The sequence below is a fragment of the Botryllus schlosseri genome, chromosome 15 (assembly GCF_051294905.1).
Source record: "Botryllus schlosseri isolate E-star chromosome 15, Bs_hap1, whole genome shotgun sequence".
NCBI lineage: Eukaryota > Metazoa > Chordata > Ascidiacea > Stolidobranchia > Styelidae > Botryllus > Botryllus schlosseri.
The window spans coordinates 14,168,995-14,192,049 of NC_137250.1; the positions used below are offsets into that span (position 1 = coordinate 14,168,995).

Here is a 23,055-nt window from a genome sequence, read left to right on the forward strand (position 1 = left end):
CTCTATTATCGTCAACTGGAAATTTTAAAATTGCCCAACATTTATTTGTGATCGTGAATGTAATTTCCAAGGCAGTTCATTTCTTGTCGTGGATCAGGAAGACAGTGTGTAATTAGAAAGCTAGATTGCAATTCTCTTCGGTCAATCAACGTAAACGGAGCAATCCAAGATTTCGCGGCGCGCGATGTCATGCACTTGTACATTGAATTCGCGAGCGATATTTGTCGCTGACGCTGCAGTACCTTAAATTTGAGTATTTTATAAAGGGGTCCAAGCCCGTAACCATGTATACGCCACTCTCTTGAGCTCTGCCACGAGACTAATAATTATTCTGGTCGTTATGAAAATTTAACAAGTTGCTGCAATATCGATAAAATCAAGAACAAAATTAAAAATATGTCAAAGAGCCATATCTTATACCCAAAAGAGCCATATATGGCTCGCGAGCCATAGGTTCCCGACCACTGATATATACTCTCATAAAAGTTAGTATTTGGATATTGTGACTTCACCGAACCAATTACCTCGTATATAGTTGTATATATATATCATAACCTCCCGTTATCGCCGTAAATTATCTGCATCCTCTCTGAATATTCACCAGCACACCCTAAGCCCAAAAGAAATATTGTTCAACCAATCTCTATATAACTCCACTTTTCTGCATTCGGTGTAATTAGTTGAAATCCTTGTGCTTCGGACGAGTATGTATGACTGTAACGTTACACAATACACATGTATTTGCATATGTTGTATGTCAAAGGTCACATACAACAGTTTAGATGACAAATAGTTTTCTTGGCACAGGGAATCATATATACCTGCGATTTCCTCGAAATTATGATCGCAAGTGTTAATTTATTCGACCAATATTCATTATTCATGGCACGCCTTGTAATAGCTTTCATTAGGTCCGTGTGTATAGTCATACTAACAAACAGTACGAAAAAGTGACGACCATTTTTCAACATTGCAAATTCGAGTTCCTTCCGTGAGGCCATTATATGGTGTGGCTGGAATGGAACATAACTTTGGGAAGAAAGATAACGGTTTTGTTTACACACTGCGCGGAGCTTGTATCAACCTGGAGAGAACTCACGCGCTAGAATGGGGAGCCTGAGCTCTCTGTGATCTGCAGTCAAATTTGAATTGCAAACATGTCTATAATCCAGTAATACAATAGACCTCAATCTCAATCTCAGTACTGGAATGTCCACCGGCAGATTAACGATGTACTGAACTTGCAATGCATTCACGGTTCTTCTCGCTGCTACTAAGTATCGATCGGTATACCGTTCTCTACAGTTTGAGAGGTAGCGTTATGACGTCACATAAAACAGCTGTCCCTGATGGCAAACTCCAGAGGCGTCGTATTCCGATATGGATACCTGACGCAAGTGTTAACTCGACTACACGAGGCTACGTAATCTATAGCGTGCAATGTTGACTGCTGCTATATAACTATACATGATAATTGTATGATCGGCTGGCAGATAAGTAACGTGAAAGTTGGCGAAAGAGAGAGCGAGAGAGCGGGGAGATACACAAAAGTCGCGATGCATATCGGTTTCGTTTCCCAGCCAGATTGGGATATATCAAACAAAATGATGCACGCACGCTACATAGATAATATGCAAACATAAAGAGACTTCGGAGTAAAATTTTAACATTCGTTCAATCAAAGCGTGTTGGATGAAAGCCGGGGGTTCGACTGGAAGTATTGGAAAGTCGGCGGGCGAGAGTCACGGTGGGGACTAAAGTGTAAATTCATTTAAAATGAATACTTCCTGGCTCCAATGAACCTTCCCGTGGACCCTACATGGAATTCGTTTACTTAATGGGATTTTAAATTAGAAAAACAAACGAAACAGAGAATCTATTAGCGCAGCAGCCGGGAGCCTTTTTCGGCATAAGAGCCATATTGGACCTATATTTTCAATTATATTTCCCAAGGAGTCATATATAAATTCCGATCAACTTTAACATCACAATTGAAGTTTCGCAGAGTCGTGGTGGCACGAAGTCTAAGTTCACTCCATGGGAGTCGCCGTATGCGTCATCTTTTCTGGGTTAATACCAGAGGTGGTCAAAGTAGTCGTCAAGAAAGCTACTCAAGTAGAAGTAGAAGTAGCGACGTAAAAATCTACTCAAGTACGAGTAGAAGTACTTCTTCCATGAGCAACCTAAAACTACTTGATGTAGAAGTAGAATTGACTGACTTTAAAAGTACTCAAGTAAGTAAGTAGTTGTGAAAACGATCCTATAATTCGGTCACATGGATTATAAAAAGGTGCAAATTGAACTATGCAAAAGGTGACGAGCTTGATTCATATTGATGGATACCAGCAGGTATCCAATTTTCGATAGCATAAGCATTCGTCCACATCATGGGATGAAAATGATAGTAGTGCACATAGGTGCATGTACGCTTTTACAGCATGCTGGCCTGGTGAAAATACCTCTCCAGACATAAACATGCATTTGCTGATTCTCTATCCGCTGGTATCTAGACGCGAATTCGTTGGTTCTCTATCAGATAGCATGTAGACGTGAATTCGTTGGTTCTCTATCAGCTAGGTGAGCTGTCGTCGATGTGCTGGTAATAAAAACTGAATGCTTGTATTTGTGATGTATATGTATATTTGTGATGTATTTGTGATGTATTTGTGATGATTGTATTTGTGACATGTATATCACACTGACAAGACAGATATTTGATTTCAAGTTCTACGATTAGAGTTATCATATTGGCGGCCTGTCTCGTCTATCTGTAGCATCGGAATTCGATATCACGAAAGAAGGATTGAAAACATGAGTTGAACATGACTTCAATACTGTGACTTGGACTCGGACTCGAGTCATATCTCTATGACTCGGACTTGACCCTTTAAACGGTGACTTGGACTCGGACTCGACTCGGTGATGAAGTGAAAATGACTCGACTTGACTCGAGTCAAAACCACAAAAGTAAGATTGACTCGTGACTCGGAACCATGTGACTTGGTTACAACCCTGATGGTTCGTTTTAAAACCGTAACCGCGTGTAAGTCGATGCGATTTCTACCTCCGTGCATTCAGTCATGTCGAGTCCGTTTTAATACGGGTCCACAGGTACGAAACACACACTAACGCCGTAAACAGAAGACGATGATTTCGATACACATTAATAAACAGATTTTCTCAACTACATGTTCAACTAAATCGGAATTACGATGTTGTAGAAAGTAAATAATTTTATTGAGTTGTGTGTTTGATGAAAGTGATTGGTTACAAGTATGTGTTGGGGTAAGAAAATTTATTTTTCTGTGTGTGACAGTTTGGGGCAAAATGAAAATAGATTCGCGGTTTTAATTGAATTACGATTCTGTTGTTTTAATGTATGCTTCAATGTGGAGACTTGACGCTGAACAACAATTCGATTCACAAAACATATTCATTGCACAATTTGCCACTGGCGTGCAAAGGGTTAGGGACATTTTAATAGAGCTCCATCTACTGATGTTTTGAGGGCAATCATGTGATGACTCAGCACTTTTCGTTGGTAAAGTAGATTGTTCTGTGTGCAAGATTTGAGAGTCGTGACTAGAAATCATATCTACTCTTTTGTGGAAGTAACTCGATTACTGTCATGACATTGATAGGTGACCGTGTTTTTGTTTTTGAAAGATTTCGCGGCGCCTGTATAATGTTTTCTAAAAGGCGGACGGATATGAATGTGTAGGACTTATATACGATAAACATTGTGCACATACAACTTTATCACAAGAACTATGATATTTCTGTAAGTACTATAGTTCTGTGTTGGATTATTTGAATATCTGGTTACGTCACCATTCGTGTAAAAATACTCTTGTGATATCAAAACGGTTTGTAGAGTCTAACCAAACACTCTCTAGTTTGAAAGTCTACACCAGTGGTTCTTAACCTTGCTCCCGCGGCGATTTTGAAGGGGGGCGGAAACGCTCAGGGAGCGATATGGGGGGCGCTGGGCTCAGGGGGGCGGTATGGGGGCGCTGGAGAAAAATGGCTTCGCAGTAGATGATGTGGTGATATCCTGTGGTGATAGGACATATCCTTAATGAGTATTCAGAACAATTAACACCGAAAACTTCGTTATATATAGCCTTCAAAGTACATATAGGTTTAATTGTCCATGGGCGCCTAAATGACTGGCACCGAATGTTCCTGTCTTGGCAATCTGAACCCCAGAACACGAATTCCATCTGGCAGGGAAAAATTATATGCCAGTGAAGAAATACCAATTTGAAATCGTGTGTGTCTCTTAGTTTAGTACGATTGGGCGACAGGGATATTCCTGCTAGGCGATTTTATATTTTTGATATTGCAGACAGGAGGTCACGAAATAACATCATGCAACGAAGTCATATTAACGGGTTCGCCCGCCCGAATATGTTTAATTATTTCGGGCCCTACAGTTTCCAAAACACCTCACAATGTTCGCTTCAAGTTTTGATGAGTCTGCGCACACTCAACAACTCACTGCGCTGACCCTTGGACAACAGTGCGTAACGACTAAAAAAAGGTCATAACTTCGGATTTGTTGTGAGCAACGTAGATTTTCTGTGCGCAGATACGGTGTCAGCGCTGCGCACGTGCGCAGCTTTGAGGGAACATTGCATCTCACTCAGCTCTACCGGTAAATCTGGTAACGTGAGCAGAGAGGACAAGAAATTGATAGCAATATATTTGCAATCCCCGGTCTTACTGACCGATTTTAGCATGAATTATAGAAAGTTTTCGCGCTTCGAACTGGCTCGCTAAACAGTACAGCTGATTCCGTGGCAAAAGCGAACAACGTGATGGGGGGGGGCGGTCGGTTTATCACCCTATGGGAGCCCAAGACCCAAGTTTTTTCGGGGGCCTGACGAAGTGACGTTTCGTTCCTGCCAACGGGTATACGCCCAAAGATGTATAATTATTATTGAGGGGTCCTACCTTTTCAAACACACATCACTCAGCTCTACCGGTAAATCTGTTTACGTGAGCAGAGAGAGGATAAAAATTGATATCAATATATATGCAATTCCCGATCATATTGAACAATTTCAATCATTAATTAGTGAAATTTTTCGCGCTTCGCGCGTCTAGGCCAGAGTAGCTGCCTCAGTAAATGGACACCCAATGTAGATACCTAGTATCAGCAAATAGCGGACAGCCGAAAGGGGGTCTGGGGGTGAAGTCCCCCGGAAGTTTGGTTTATCACCCGATGGGGGCCGAGGACCAACGTTTTTTGTTTGGGGGGGCTGACGCAGTGTTGGTACGGCCCTGGTAACGAATAATTTTACCTACGGGCACGCCCGAATATGTTTAATTATTACTTACGGGCCCTTTATTTTCCTATACAACAGCTCACCCAGCGCTACTGGTAAATCTGATTACGTGGGCTGAGAGGATAAAAAGTTTATAGCGACTTATATATGTAATTACCACCTATTCATTCATGCATTATAGAATATTTTGGTACCTAGGGCGACCAGGCCACACAAACTTTGCTGACCATCGAAATCACGCTATGGGGTTCGTGGGGGCGAAGCCCTCAGAACTTTGGTTTATCACGCTATGGGTGCGCAAGGCAATCGTTTATAGGGGGGTTGACGAAGTGCTGTTACGGCCCTCCCTCTTACTCATTGTCTTTATTACATTCCTCACAATATGAAGTTGGGGGGCGCTGGAGCACGATAATTTTTGAAAGGGGGCGCTGGACGAAAAAAGGTTAAGAACCACTGGTCTACACCGTCATTCTACAGTTTCGTATATGGAGATATCGAGTGAAGTCGAATGTTTCGCGTTATGTAAACATCTTTCGTACCTTGGTGTTTGTTTGTAGGGATATCCATTCGTTTTCTACAAAGTAACTAGTTTTATTAGTTTGAAATCGAAGTTAACCAACACAATATTACTCAGCGCAGTACCAACATCGGTATCAGCGTCATGTAGCGTACGAAAAGAGTTTGTGACTAATTCGATTCAATGTGTTTCGATTATCGTAATGATAGAAATCGACATGATGTTTTGGTAATGGATGTGTATTATTCGCCGCGTTCCCCAATCGGTAAATGGTTACGATATTGAATTTTGATTACAACTCGAATTGGTAAATATACAGTAACAGCATAGTGTCCTATATGGTGTCGACACAGGCAAATCTCACGCCTCAGTGAAATTGTATCACGTCACAATTTCCATTTGGCTACAGGCAATTTGACGGTCATTTTTGACCGGCTTGCCGATCATTAAATTTGGTAAAACGGGTATCAATCGAGAGCTGACTCTGCACTGATTACGAAAATATAAATTTTATTCCGCTCGTGGACCTGGAACTCCCACAATCAGCCTCGAATTTTTCATTGTTATGGAGATTGGCATTGGGACGCAACAATGCTGTCTGGCGAAACGAGAGAGTTGCTCAAGAGAAAAAGAGCCAGACAGCATTGTTCAGCATTGTTCATACCAAGAGCCAGACAGCATTGTTCATACCAAACAACTTGATTTGTGTTGTGAGTTTCATTTCAAGTTGGCAAATCGACACATTGATTGAATATTCTCATGATTTGTATCACGCAACTAAAGTTAACCACTATTCCAGAGGTGTGAAAACACTGACATAGCGATCGCCGGAAAGTGTCAAATTGTTGGTTTTCGAATCACCGTCTGCGATGGTTCTGTGACAAACTAATTACCAAAATATTACCTTGAGAATGATTCCTACCTCTGCAACACGAAACCATGATATATGGCTATGTCTGCGGTGTTATCTAGTGAGCGATCGTAGGATTTGCAATATATTTCACGCCTTTTTGAAGTGTTAGCTTGTGAGCGGGGTTCTTGTTGGTTTTCGAATCGCCGTCTACGCCGGCTCTGTGACCGATTAATTACCAAAATATTACCATGCGAGTAATTCCTAGATTTAGCAAACTATTTCACACATTTTTTTGAAATGTTAGTTTGTGAGCGTGGTTATTGTTGCTATTCGAATCACCGTCTACGCCGGCTCTGTGGCAAATCGCGACTTAATGCTACGACTGTGAACAGCAGACTATTCTGTAGGTGCGAAACAGCGGTATGGAAGGTGCGAATAATCCGATCTGAAAGTTGGTATCATTCAGGTTACGTACGAATCAATAGACAGCGAGGAAAGACTTGGAGTTAGAACACGATCGGTCATTTGTTATGCCTGAACTACGACGTCTTCATGTAGAACCACGTGAGCGATCCCTATACCTGTAACGCTATCTAGTCGCGTCTATATCAGCTACGTTACCATGTGACCGGTTCCATAAGAATAACGATATATTGAAGTCGCATTCACCGTAAACGTTGGGATTAACTCGAATTTGTCATATATAATAATTTGGAATATACACATTAACTGAGGACCAGTCACGTGACTATTTACCATACCTGATACATACTCAACACCACCTCATCGCCACGGCCTATACCCACAACGTTAGTTACTACCAAACAATCCATGGCAGGTCATCGCCGCGACGTATACCAGACAGGGTGGTATCACCAACGAGACGGCAGGTCATCACCGCAGCCTATACCGAAAGGGTGGGGTCACCAACACGAGTTTTCACGGTATATCATCACCACAGCCTATACCCGAAAGGGTGGCATCATCACCGCACCCATAAGACACAATGGCACCATGCGACCGAGAGGGGGGTCTAAAAGGGGGGTCATCACGCCGGGTTTTCAGGCAGGTCACCACCCCGTCCATAAGAGCCCCAGTCAAATCACGAGCGATCTATACTACTACTGGCGGGTGCATGCCCGTTTGGTGATGTTTATTTTTATGCTGCCAGTGCCATGCATAGTATGGTGCGAAGTTGAAGTGCAAAGAATTTCAACGAAAGATGATATATTGACGTGAAAATGGTAATCTATGAAAAAGGTTCATAGTCCAGAACCTACGAAGGTTCGTTTGTGAACGGGAACCTCTAAATTTCTGAGGTTCACACACAGATCGCGAACGTGAACCTCACTTCACACCATCCCTAGTATCAACACATACAAGAAGAGCCTACGGCTACGCCATACTTATCCGTCTGCAAACCGGTCATTACAAATTGAACTCTCATCTGCATAGATTAGGAATTCACGATACTGGACAGTGCGAAAACTGCGGCGTACCTGAAGCCGTTGAGCATTACGTCATTCACTGCACCAAGTATGAAGGCCCTCGACAGTATCTGTGGGACCAAATTAGAGACGCAGTTCCTTTCCGCTTGGAAACATTGCTGGTCAATCCTCTTACCATCGGCACTCTGATAGAATATGCCCTACTAACCGGTCGAGGGTTATAAAGACATAAAAGGATATAGGATACTCGCATCATAGATCTGGTGCAAAAGACCATTAGCAGTCGAGCACCAATATTACACTTATACAACAACAACAACAACAACATGCGTCTTCTATAATGCGGTTCGCATTGCGATTATTATCTTCGTAGCACTCGTCCAAATATACTGATGGACACAGGACAGTACTCTTGCCAAAGATCCATCGTGTTCGGTCATTCAGATTTACTGTTTTATTTTGCGATTCCAAATGGATATATTTCCCGATTTATTGTATAATTGCCGCAGTAAGGGTAGATATAAACATTCCACAATGCCTCCGGTCGAACTAATTTTGTAAGCCCAAGCGTTAAGCTAAACGGCTTTGACTATATAGATAACTAACCGACATAGGTTAGTTACGTTATGCTTGAAATTTGCGAGACCGTGAGCTTGCGGAAAAAAGATAACTCACAACGGTATGATGTATTGAACGTATAGCTAGAGGCTATCCGATGTCCATTTTAGCGTGGGGTACCGGTTTGGTGAGCTGTTATTATTACAGTGAAGCAACTTGCCCTGTGGCCCAAATGTACGGTGTGCTTATCGCATAGGCATACGAACCTTCGAAATTATGCTTTCTTCCGTGCGGTGACTGATATTACATATGCCCCTTACGTTTATACCATACATGATAGCTATGATCTTGTGAGATAAGGAATCAATTTTATATCCTTATACAAGGTGATGTTTATTTTTAAAATTAGATATAAAACCTTTGCGCCACAGTACATCGCTATATAGGCTGGCGTGTGCTGCGGGAGAGGTAACGAGCTGTAGGTTATCCACTATGAATTTTGTGCTCATTAGATTTTAGGGATAGACTTGGCCTACTTCTCTGAATTGGAAATGTACAGCTACCGTTTGCTATGTGCGCCGCTATTAATCATCGGGTTTCAGTAACTGTCTGGGATAGGTGAGTTTGTGGCTTATCCGTCAATAAAATTACCGATAATATAAAAGCCTCGATCCTAGCGTTGCAAGCCTGCAACCGGAGAAATCGCCCATCTTGATTTTGACAGATTTAGTGTTGTATGAAGGAACGACCTGAACAGCTCATATCCTATTCGTTTATGCCGAGAATAGTACACAAGCATGCCAATAATGCAATAACCTACTCCGTGAGGTGTTGATTTTGGTAGGCGTGTACAACTGTACGTGTACGTACACTTTACGTGTATACTCTCTGATTCTAATATGAAATCAGAGGTGGTCAAAGTAGTCAAGAAAGCTACTCAAGTAGAAGTAGAAGTAGCGACGAAAGAAATCTACTCAAGTACGAGTAGAAGTACTTCTTCCATAAGCAACCTAAAACTACTTGAAGTAGAAATAGAATTGACTGACTTTAAAAGTACTCAAGTAAGTAAGTAGTTGTGAAAACGATCCTAATGCGTTCACATGGATTGTAAAAAGGTTCAAATTGAGCTATATGCGAAAGGTGACAAGCTTGATTCATATTGATGCATACCAACAGGTATCCAATTTTCGATAGTATTCATCAACATAGATTCATCAACATCATGATAGAATCGATATGGAAATGCAATACTAATCCTCTGTTTTCTCGAATAGCACGTTTTAGAAAATAGCATGGTAAGGCGCCATCCCCCATATTATAAGGCCCGTAGTTCAGTCGAAGAGCAATACGGAGAAGTTGAATCAGATACGGTGTAAATGCTATGCGCGATTAGTAAACGTTAATAAAAAATATGGTAGACCGTAAAAATGCCATATTGTGTAGCTTTATTTCCGGAAATTAACGGCATCACTACACTTGCTTTTATACTTTAACATGTATGTTATCCAGACAAAAGAACTGATATTAATTTTAACTCAAAGTATATGTTACTGGGAATTAAAAGTGAAATATAAATACTACTTCTAAAAGTGGAGCATGTATTTCATGCCTTTAGTCCAGAAAGTTTCAAAGGTGGTGTGCTAAAACAGCTTCAAAACTAAAAAGAGTCAGAGTCCACGTTTCCAGATTAGGACACGCCATGGACTTGCTAGATTACGATATGATAAGTAAATGCTCGATTGCGAAACATCAGTTTCAAAAGTTATGATGAGCCATATATACTGTGATGAATTATTTCACATGAACGAAGGGCGACAATGTGGTGTAAACGGAACCACGTCAACCCGCGACCTAAATTATATTCACCGATACTATCGTGAAATCATACTGGCCCCACCGTATCCACTGCGCACGAAGCGCGACGAGAATTTTTGGTTTCACTCAACTTTTGTGAAAATTAAATGTTGATACTCCATGAAAACAGCCCCGAAATTTCTCAGGCTATCTTCCTGATTGGAAGATTGAACTACTTCTACTTGACAAACTGAAAATAGCGAAAAGTAAGTAAGTAGATCACAAAATATTACGAAGTAGAAGTAGAAGCACCGAAAATCAGATCTACTTGAGTAAGTACCAGAAGTAGAGGAAAACTACTTGAGTACTTCGAAAAAGTAGAAGTACTTCGTTACTGACCACCTCTGTATGAAATATACCAGCGAATGATGCTATCGTTGCTATAGATGTTGATTCTCATTCATCAACTCCAATATATATTGCGCCCGAAATTTCCATGATGCGCTTTCGCTTCTATGACAGTTGCTTTGTTCGTGATACATTTAGATTGTGCGGAATCTGCAGCCGAGGATATGACGTCGAATGCTCATGCTCAAGCACCAACAGCGAAGGTAGAATAAGTTTCCATTTCTGACATGTATACAATATTGCTACAAAGGATATTTTGCTATGCACTGCGAAATTGTTTCTGGGCTCAGAAGAGTCTCAGAGCAGCTCAACCATACTGGATGGTAATAGGAAGTATTTGTGGGCCATATAGACCTACTAACCCCAGATCTATTTGAATTTTACCATCTATAATAGTCCGGGAGTGGCCAACCTGCGGCCGTAGAATGAAACTTGTGCGGCCATCGATACGTAATTGGATTAGCATGTGTTGGCGTAAGTTGAATTTACGAATCGACTCCCGAATTTTTGAGGGATTTCAATTAATCTTGAAATTTTCTTCGCGCGAAGTAGTAGTAGTAGTAGTAGTAGTAGTAGTAGTAGTAGTAGTAAGAAGTTCCACAAAGTAAAGTTGGTCAACGCTTATAAGCCTGCTGGATTTGGAATTATCACGCCAAAGCGATAGGATTCCTTGGCAAAATGTTATTCAATTTGTCGTTGAATTTGTCTTAATTATGCTTCTTACCTCGAACTGGAGTTTGAGATCCAAATCCATTTAAACTGATGGCAATTTTCGGTGGCGATTATCTTATATCATGATCGAGAGTTGATATCAGGAGGTTCAAGTTTCTGCATCACATGTTCATTGTTCATGTATCCCCATACTCAGGTGTCCCCATGTTGAAGTATCGCGTGCTCAAGTATGCTCATTGCTCATGACTCCCGATTCTCATATGCTCTCGTGCTCACGTATCGCCATGTTCATGTATCGGTGTCGCAAGCTGATATGTCCGTCCATTGACCATTTTTAATACCAAATTCAAGTAGCCTAGTGTTTACTGTTAACTGTTAACCAAAAAACGGCAACTCTCGCCGAGTTACCAATGCCTCGCAGAAGGGCGATTATCTGCGCCTGACTTCGATGGACTTTAAACTTATAATGCTCATAATCTGTGATAGTATTTCACTTATATTACCATTTTCACAGCAACAAGGACTTGTAGCTGTCAACGCTCCACAGCAATTCGCTTATCAAGGCTATCCACAACAACCACGTTATGAACCAGCAGCACCTGCATATTACTACCAGCCATATTATGGGCCGCTCCCTCCGCGACAATCGGGCAGCTTAGGACGATCATACCTGCTATACTATGCATTGTCAAGTTAGAATTCACAGTATTGATTACTATCTTACATTGTAAAGCGGACAATGTACATCAACACATTCTCTGAAAGGTTGCAAGTGTGATTATGAGGATTAGATAACAAGTTTTGAGCGGTATTCCGGAGAATATATCCGGCAGCATAATGACGGATTCGAATTTTGAAGCCTCAAGAATTGAAGTCCTATTCTGAACAGCTATTCAGAATAGTTGTTCGTCGGGCAGTATTGTGAAATAACATCAATATGATCTTCTATACTCACGCTGGCATATATCCTTACTTTGGCCATATCTTACTCGAAACAATTTAAATCTGAATGACTTGAAATGTAATCCAATGATGAAGTTTTTCGGAGGCTTTTCTATGACGGCAGCCGAATATATAGGCCTATACTTGAATACCACTGACTCCTGACTATTTTGTCAGAGATCATATCAAATCAAATCGCTACTGATCACATCTGGACTCTACTGTATACCATGACATCCAATTTACGATACTTATTTATCTATATATGTATTTATCCTAATTGTTGCAGTGCTGATTGAACGGAGTAGGGCCACGACGACACCAACTACAGGTCAGTATGAATGATTTTGCCTGCAGCGACCAGAATTTCCACGCATCTCTGTATAAGAGTATATAATAGACTAGATCAGTGGTTTTCGAAAGGTTCTGTGTGAACGCGAACATGAAGGTATGACGTCAAGTGACGTCTTACTGCGATGCAGAAATACTTATTTGAAATCGTGTGCGTCTCTTAGTTTAGTACGTTTGGGCCGTTACAATATCTTTTGACATAGCAGGCAGGAGGCCACGAAATCACATCATGTAACGAAGTCATTATACCAAAGGGTCCGCCCGAATATGTTCAATTAGTATTTACCGGCCGTACATTTTCCAAATCACCTAACTCAGCTCTACCGGTAAATCTGATTACGCGAGCAGAGAGCGGATAAAAATTTATAGCAATTTATATGCAATTCCCAATCTTATTGACCGATTCCATAATGAATTATAGAATATGGTGTGGTGTTTTATTTCACAAATTAGTGGACAAGGCTTCAATCTCTTACATTTTGCAATGGAGCACTAGGCCGAGATGGATGCTGGATTAGGAGCTATACTGTTACAGTAACTATAGTCATTTCGGTATCCTCCTATCTGTTCATTACGTCTTACTGCGCCTGTATCGCATTACGCATCGTATGTCTTGAACGGATGTAATGTAACCCAACGACGATCATATAAAATAAAATCATCATATATGTGGCAGAACGGTCGGAAAATTGATTCCAATCGACAGTTCAAAACCGCTGCTCTACAGCAAGGGTTGGCAACCTCCGACCCGCCAACCGCTTTTCTGTGGCCCTCGACGCAATGTTAGAATTATAAGTATAACGGCAAGTCTTCGTGGCGTCGTCTTATGAAAGTGCTTCTAATTACCGACCGACATTGATGTCTTGAATACCGATTTTCCTCGGAAATCACCCTATGTCTCCATGCTTTCGGCTTGGAAACTGTGACACCGTCTTCCTTCTTGCGTCACAGCAATGGTGACGTCAGAACGTTGCAGAATTGATTTTGTCGCTGACAAACTTTCATCCTGGAGAAACGCCAATACACGTTGGTCGCGTGATTGTTGGACATGATTTCGGTTTCACCACATCCCTGATCCCTCCCCATTAGCCTGTCGTTTTGCCGACCCATTTAAGCTACAACGCCCATGCGCGAATGCAAAAAGTCTACACGAGAAATAATCCCTAAAAATACATCAGGGAAACTTCTCTCTAACTGCTATCAGACTTATTGTGATCGCAGGCCGCATCAGACTATTGGACGTGTTAAAGGGTAAATTTATGCATTCTAAAACAAACATGACAGCGAACACCAGCTACTGGTATTTTCGATACGTTCCCATTATACGATTATGATGATTCTTCATCATATTCGGACGAGCCCGTTGGTATAATGACTTCGTTACTTGATGTAATTTCATGACCTCCTGTCAGCAATGTTGAAATATTGAAATCTGATATTGAAATCGCCTAAAGGTACCAAACTAAAAGACGCACACGATTTCAAATTGGTATTTATTTACTGGCAAATAATTTTTCACTTTGTGATGGCATTTGTCTTGTGCGGTTCAGGTTGCCAGGACAGGAACATTCGGCGCCAGCCATTTAGGTGCATAGGGACAATTAAACATATATGTATATTGCATATATATTGAAGTTTTCGGTCAGCATAAGACAGTTCTTTTCGACCAATTATTTTTCGTTGTCGATCGTTCTGACACACTTCTCGGAGTCGCATGTTACATGGCCTAAAACTTCATATGTTTTGGTGCGTCAGGCGCAGTAGCAGCCGACACCTAAATGCCCATTTCTATACATCATGCGTATTTTTTCTTTGGGGAATGGGGCTGAATATCCGGCAACATAACATCGCGCGAAGCGCGAAATGTTATTTCATCAAGTTGCATGAATTTTCAAAACATTACTCTATAATTTGTGTTCATTCACGAAATAACGTTAGGCCTCCTTCGAGCGGGCGTGCGGCAGTTACGATCCTGTTTATGACCGTCACATCCTATACTTTAGGAGCCACCGGCGTAGGCTATTACGTTGTCAGCTCCAGATGAGCGGATTGTGGGATTCCTTGCTTACAACGATCATTATGACAATGCTAAACATGTTTCGCACGCCAGTTGGTAATATTTTGACATTGACATACTTGGCACGCTGCCTACGAAAGGTTGCCGACCCGTTTTAAACCAAAGATATGGTTTGACACTCACTGATAGACAGTCACCCGCATACTTTGTCAAAGGCCGAAATTGTAACCCTTAACTTTTGTGGTTTCAGAATGCAGCTATGGGTCATGGTCAACCTGTTCGTCCGCCTGTTTGGGGACGCAGACAAGGCTGGCCGTATGCTCGGGTATAACAACTACCCAATCACAAGACTGCAACACGCAACGTAAGCTGAAAAGGCGTAATGTAATGAATGGTATTAGTTACGACACCGTAAACCAGGGGTTCTCAACTTCCCTCGTATAACGGGCCGCATTTTCACACTAAAAGACGCTGCGGGCCGCAGAACATTATCACCATGTATTTGTAGGCTACTATTAAATTTATGCCTATTTATCAGTCTTATTCGGGCATTTGGTACATTTCTATGTATTCTAAAGCTTTAATGGAGAGCGTTCGTAAGTTTGCAGTTGCTTTTTTTGTGAGAATATGCAGTTGCTGTTTTTGTGAGAATATTGATCATCAAGTGGCGCAAGTAAATCCCTTCATGGAGCGTACATTCCATCCGTTGCCATGTCGGTATAGTATATGCACCCTTCAAACCCTTCCACCACCAGAGAACCAAACTCTCTGTGTCAATGCGTGAGCGAGCAATTATAAAATTACGGTGACTTTTTCGTTACTGAGATCATTATCACTTTGAGCTCTCAGTGATATGAGAAGAATTGAGACATTAGGGGTCATTTCTGAGCAAATCAATCGACTCTTCTCTTTTCCTTCCATGGCAGGAGCCCTACACCAAAAAGTTAAAGAAGTCAGCTTTGTCAAATTGATGCCCTGGTCCCCTTCCCACGTTTGCCCCGTCAGCATTTCCTCTGGAAATATGCCCATGCCCACTCTGATAAAAATCACCTGGATAATTAGCTATGCAATGTGTGTGCATTGTGTGCATCGCTGGATAGGTCCAATGCTAGGCTAAAGTAGTCTACGCGGCAACGTGTTACAGAACGTGCGATAAAAGATTGACTGAGATCGCTGTTACTCTTCTGGTGAGTGTTGAATCAGACAACTGTAGCTTCGAAATTTGTCAGGTGATGTAGGACTTGCTGCTAAGTTCCGGAAACAGCGAATATTCGCACAGTGCGTTAAAGTTTTATTGAAGTCATACCTTCTCTAGCAGATTCTTGGGTTTAGCGATATTCCAAGCAGTTTTGAACAATGCGTCCGTCACGTCGTCGGCAATTTTAAAAATGATTCGAAATATGGATTGCTGGGCTTGAAACCAAGCTAGCAACGTTTGATATGTATAACTCCAGATGAAACTATCGTGCTATTATTTCAAGCTTCCAGGCTTTGTTACAACAACCGTTCTTCGATAAATGTGACACATCGGTCTTCCATAACAATACAGGGCCAGCAGTGATTATATCGAAAGATGCCGCGGGCCGCAAAAGAATCGTCTGTGGGCCGCATGCGGCCCGCGGGCCGCGGGTTGAGAACCCCTGCCGTAAACTATCACTGGGAGATGCATGAATTTACGTGGTAAAGATAAATCGAACAACATCAAACCTTTTTCCATATACGCTTTAGCCTACCAACACCTCGACTCGATTCCGCGCGCTGTTTCCATTATGTTGCACAGAAATATGCTCCCTTGACTGCAATGCAATTATACGGTGTGCCTGATCAGGAATATCGGGCGGTTCTTCGTAAGTCGTAACGGTGGAGGAGTCGTACTTGTACACATAACATGGCTTGCTGAGACATTGGTTCGTTAGATAGCGATGCGTCGTGCCTTGATAGGCGCCAGGGTCACTTATGTCACTATAACGCAGAGCGAATGTTTGCGTGATGTTAATCTTGTGTAATCTGACTCCAGAAAACTGCCTGCGTAGCCTACTTCGTTGGGCATATCTTCATTTAACGCACTGGTCTTTCTTCACGTATATGTAAACTAGTCGTACACGCGACAGCCTGTCTTGTAGACACAGAGTGCCCAATTTATCCGATTACATGCAAAGAACTGTTCGCAAATGTAACACACTGACTTACTCTCTGGGATTAAGGGTAAGCAGAGGCATGATATCTCTCGCAATATATCATCATTATGGCAAGTTTTTTTCAACTTTTACAGCTTTTTTAAAGCTTTCGGCAGCTTCCTAAATAGGCTACTCAAAATTTATATAGTGTGATGTTTTAAGCTGTTTGTAGCAGTTTTACATTGCAACCTCTTGCAACTTTTTTTCTATATTTCATGCAACTTTTTATTGCAACTTTTATCAAGTATTGCGCAAAATGTAAAGGAGTGATTTAAAAAAACACGCTATAAAACTTATTCGTAATTAGGTTATATTCTCAGTTGTGTAATCACCATGCTTTATCAGCACTACTGCGTCTTAAGACCACAAAAAGTGCTGGTTATGACTCGCAGAAACTGCGACCCCTAGCCTAGCCTACTTGGGCATAAGAAACCGACAATTGCATGTTACTATGCCAAACTACTTTGCATTTACGCCAATAACAGTATAACCAGCTAACGTCACAGTCAAAGCGATGAAAAATCGATTTAGATTTACCTTGTTGTTTTTTCACCTTTGTGATACATGCTTGGATCACCACTGTCCGATAGATTGACTCAAATCCTCAGAGTTCCGAGCATTAGCTAACACCGCTGACCGTGTCACTGCGGTACCTGCAATTGGGGAATTAACCCAAAGGTGGCCAAAGTAGTTAGCGTTGCTTCTCAAATAGAAGTAAAACTAACACCGTAAATCTATATTCAATTACATGCAGTAGAAAATGAAGATCTGAAATAGTAGTAAGTAATTTCAAAAAAACAGAGTCGCATAAATGTTAGTAGGTAATTGGAGGAGGTCTGCTTGTAAGCCTCTGGTATCACTCTAAAACGATCGAATTTCATGGCGAAATATTATTCAATTTGTCGTTGAATGAATGAGTTGAGGTACTTTTATTTCTTTAGTCTCATCTAGACCCAACATCTATTTTCACTGGCGTAAGCCCGCTCATCACCCTATAGCCAAGTCATTATAACGCAATCCCTAATATTCGGTCAATTTCAAATTTGTCTCAATGGTTTGAAAAAAATTTGTTGTTGCGTTTTAACGGGACAATACTTTTCCCCGCTCCACGAACATGAAAATAACAAGTAGTAAGAGCAGTATTTTGGTGATAATATTTCTTTGCATGGTATTTCCAGGAATTTCCTGGGTATTTCATACGAATTATGTGCTTACACATTATTGTGGTAACAAGACAAATTTTACTCATATACCAATACGTCATCATGCGACGAAGTCTTTGAATGCTACTTCCATCGATCCGGATCGGTCCATCGCTAAGATCTTCTGCCCCTGCCGTCGTTGACATTGCTTTTGGTATCTTTTTCAGTTGGATTTCAATCGACCGGTTGGTATCGCGCAGCTAACTGTTACGATTACTCTGTCAGCGGTTCGGGTGAGTACGAGTACGGGGATGCGAAGACTGCTTGCGAAGGCCAGGGTGGACGGTTGGCTTCGTCAGGGATGAGGGACACTACAATCAACTTGTAAGAATAATAATAATAATAATTATTCGTATGATACCGTGCTGTATATGGAACGAACCCAATGTATGATTCAGAAATCGAGAAGAAATCAAAATCCCTGTCAGGCCGTTATGAGTTCTTAGATATCAACACGCCAGAGGTGGTCAGTAACGAAGTACTTCTACTTTTTCGAAGTACTCAAGTAGTTTGCCTCTACTTCCGGTACTCACTCAAGTAGATCGAATTTTCGCTACTTCTACTTTTACTTCGTAATATTTTATGATCTACTTACTTACTTTTCGCTATTTTCAGTTTGTCAAGTAGAAGTATTATAATCATCCAAATCGAAAGAGAGATTGAGGAATTTCGGGGCTGTTTTCATGGAGTACTAACATATAATTTTCATAAAAGTTAAGTAAAGCCCAGAATTTTCATCGCGCTTCGCGCAAAGTAGATATGGAGAGACAAGTATGTTTTGACGAAAGTATTGGTGAAGAGGCTATAATTTAGGTAGCGGTAGCGTGGCTCGCTTTACTCCCACCGTATTGTCGTCCATATGAAATAATTCATCACAGTAAATATGGCCCATCATAACGTTTAAACTAGTAGTTTCACAATCTAGCATTTATCACAATCATATCGTAATCCAGCAGCCCAGCATGGCGTGTCCTAATCTGGAGAAGTGGTCTCTGACTTTTTGAGCGTCAGACCTGTTTTAGCAGACCACTGTTGAAGCTATCTGAACAAGAAACATGAAACACATTTTCCGCTTTACAGAAGTAGTGTTTGTATTTCTCTTTTAACTCACAGTATCATTAGTTTGAGTTCTAATTAGTTTCAGTTCCTTTGTCTGGATCTGCATGGGGAACTTACATGTTGAAGTTTAAAAGCTAGTGTAATAATGCCTCCATTTCCGAAAATAAAATTTCACTGTAGTAGGCTACGGCATTTTTACGATCCGCCATATTTTTTATTACCGTATACTAATCTCGCAAAGTCTTAACACCGTATCCGATACAGCTTCTTGGTATTGCTCTTCGACTAAACTATGGACCTTATAATATGGGTGAGGGCGCCGCACTATGACGTGCTCTAAAACGGGGTGTTCGGGTAAACAAAGATTAGCGTCCATAGCGATTTCCATAGCGATACTATGATTTCCATCCCAGGATGCAGACGGATTCTTATGCTCTCGAAAATTAATACCTCATGTGATGCATCAATATGAATCAAGCTCTCTGAACCCGCCGTATAGCTCAATTAGCAACGTTTGACAGTAGGCTACATGCGAACGTATTATGACCGTTTTCAAAACTACTTACTTACTTGAGTAGATTTTATGCCAGGAATTTCTACTTCTACTTCAAGTAGTTTTAGGTTGCCTTTGAAAAAAGTACTTCTACTTGTACTTGAGTAGATTTTTGCGTCGCTACTTCTACTTCTACTTGAGTAGTCTTCTTGACTACTTTGACCACCTGTGCAACACGCTATTAGTAAATGATATAAAAATGTAGAGTTGCATTTAAAATAATAGATGTCTTAAAACACTTTGTTTACAACATGTTTTTAAGCATGCAGTGTTTTAAACAAATGCCATTTTGAAAAAAAATTTCAAAAGTTGTATAATTATGTCATAATTGCGCCAATACTTTCAGAAAAAAACATGTAGTACGAGCCTTCGAGCGGCTTGCACTAGATATAGTTTAAGTATACAATATGGAATGGTTGGAACCCTAGAAATCGTCGTCGGTTCAACGGTTATAGCACGTAGTTGGAACGACATGTATATAATTGTATATTCTGATGATGATGACAGCCGACCGTAAAAAATTTTAAAGGACCCATATTGGCCCTATATTTTAAATTGTAATTCTTGAGGATCGATATGACAATGTCGATCAACTGTGTAGTCACAATTGAAAATTAGTGACGTCACGGCTAAAAGAACATATTTTAAACAAGTTTGTTTTAAATATAGAATTTTGAATTAAGTGCAACGTTAGATATATGGCAAATTAACAATTGGATTATAATAATTATATATAGAACCCATATCACGGTCTTCACGCATCTCACACTTTGACACACCGCCACATCAGTCACATCATGACATGTATTACGAAAAATAGGGTCTGCTACCTCCTTATGCTAATCTATGATTTGATTATAGTCTTATTTTTAAACCCACCAGGTGATGTTACTTACGCGTACCTAGGGTTGCATTTAAAAAAATCAATTTAAAACTTAAATGTTTAAAACATGGCCCGTGTTTAAAACATGTTTCTTAATATTTTGTTATGCATGACGTCACGAATCTTCATATGTGACGCCACAGTGTGTTGACATTGACAATTGATAATATAGGGCAAATATGGCTCCCTTGACCTTGACGATAAATAATTCCGACCCCTGTCATAAACGGGCAAAAGTATCTCTAACCAAATCCGGACTACATCGCGATGCAGGATTTTTACGGTCGGCGGTCATCATCATCAGAACATCCATTCGGGTGCGAATCGTCCGTAGGCTCATACTATACGCTCTGTCGAAAGTATTTACAAAATTATGGCTTATCTATACAACCTAATTGTTTCAAGGGTTTTTAATGCACTATAATTGAAACAATCAATGACCAAATTTTGCAGTCATCTGAGCGGGAGATCGCGTCTCGTTACGTTGTGGACTGCAATGCGCAGTGCGCACAGCCGAATCTCGCTAATTGGCAACACGCCTCTCGTTAAATGGCCGCGCGCAACACTGATAATACGACTTATTGAATTGCAACCGAGTATTAGCGTCAGAACGGTCATTTCAAAATGACGGGGTTTCGCGTTTAAGGAGGGGGTTTCGCGCTTCAAAAGGAAGGGGTTTCGACACAGAAATATGCCTAGTCCTTGCGCTAAATCCAAAAGTCAGGGCTGGATATCATCTACTTCCTAATCGCTGGATTGATCAATCACAGATTGGCCGTAAGTACAGATTTAATTACTCGAGTTTTCGGGTTCGATCACAAACTTTCATAGAAATTTATATTTTTAAAAATACTAATTTTTGGCAATTTCGACATTTGGTTCCCGAAATGTCAAAATAAACATGCTTGAATATACGGCTATCTCGCTCTCCCCTTCGCTCCGCCCCGAGACATGTCCACTGCACCCCGTACCTTCAGAAATCACGCCTCTCTCTGTAGTTGGTTTTCATATGAGCATGACAGATGTCGTAAGTGTGTTTAGCGAAAATTGATATTACGACGTACTTAACTATAACCGCAACCTAGAGTAGTCCTTCGGAAATGGCCGAGCAACAGCGTTATCTTACAGCGAGGTGATGGAGGCGATGCTAGCAGCCACCGGCGCACCTGTACACGTCTGGATAGGTGCTGACAGAACAAGTGGAGAATGGGTTTGGTCGGATGGAGTCACGGCGGAGCCCAACGTGTGGTCAGTCGATCGACCAGGAACCACAATCGATGACCATATTAGAATGACCATAGGAAGTCCGACGAGCGGGACGGATAAGGATGCCACCGATGACTATCATTATTTGTGCGAAAGAGCTGCTCAGTGATCCCGGGAGACGGAGTTGATGTGATTGCGTGCAACTAACAAATTTTGTCGTCTTTGTAATGTAACTTAATTTGAAAAAAGTTGGTCAAGGAACAATCAGATTCTATAATAATTCCATAAAATCAACCTGTTGGAAGGTACCAACTTGTTCGGATGAAAAAAATTGCAGAACGGATGAAAATCGCAAATAATTGTTACTTTTTCTGACGCGGAATAATTTAAATAAACCTGAAAAGAAATTCAAGTGCAGTGGCTATACATAATTTTTGTCGTTTGACTTACGATGCAACACTAATCGCAGCTTTTACAATCACTTTATCTCGCACTATTATAGCCGCAGTGAATTAATATTTGCGCACTGTAATTATTACGTCATCAAATGTTTGGTTCGAAACCGGGTGTAGTGACAGGCTGAATCAGCACGTCTGAGCCTGCGACATACGCGGGAAAAATGACGTAAAAGTGACTTTCTGCTTTCTTTCTCTAAACCAGGGGTGTTAAACATACGGCCCGCCAGACGATTTCATCCGGCCCGCGAAGGAATTCTGAGTAGATTGCAAAATTCTTATATTTCTCAGCACATTTGTTACAAATGTTGAGATTTTTGCAGGAAATAATTCCATGTTTATACGCCCCATTAGTACCACCCGACTACGGCGCCGTGGTGTCACTGTAGCTCCCACTAGTAACAAGTCGGTGACATTGATATCCAATTTCAAGAAGGTAAAAAAAGCACACTAAGTTCAGAGTTTATTACAAATATGGACCCAAAAGTAGTTATTCACAGAAGCGAAAACGCCAATGTGGAACCGCTATATGCACTTTACATGGGAACATATATTAGTTGAAAATATATCTAATTGAAATATCTATGGCCGTACTGATGTGTCACTTTCGACCCAATAGATCCCCAGAAATGAGAGAAACCGGACTCGCGTCTACAATATTAATAAACC

General features: G+C 41.1%; 1 protein-coding gene across 1 annotated transcript; it reads left to right on the forward strand.

Annotated features, from left to right (window-relative positions):
* The first annotated feature begins 9,091 nt into the window (after positions 1-9,091).
* LOC145456695 (uncharacterized) lies at positions 9,092-22,343 on the forward strand. Its single transcript, XM_080334796.1, has 7 exons — positions 9,092-9,285; positions 11,008-11,072; positions 12,056-12,233; positions 12,773-12,814; positions 15,102-15,215; positions 18,398-18,554; positions 21,854-22,343. Exons 2-7 carry the CDS (start codon positions 11,034-11,036, stop codon positions 22,098-22,100), a joined length of 777 nt encoding a protein of 258 aa, XP_080190922.1. The 5' UTR covers positions 9,092-9,285; positions 11,008-11,033; the 3' UTR covers positions 22,101-22,343.
* Positions 22,344-23,055: the final 712 nt, after the last annotated feature.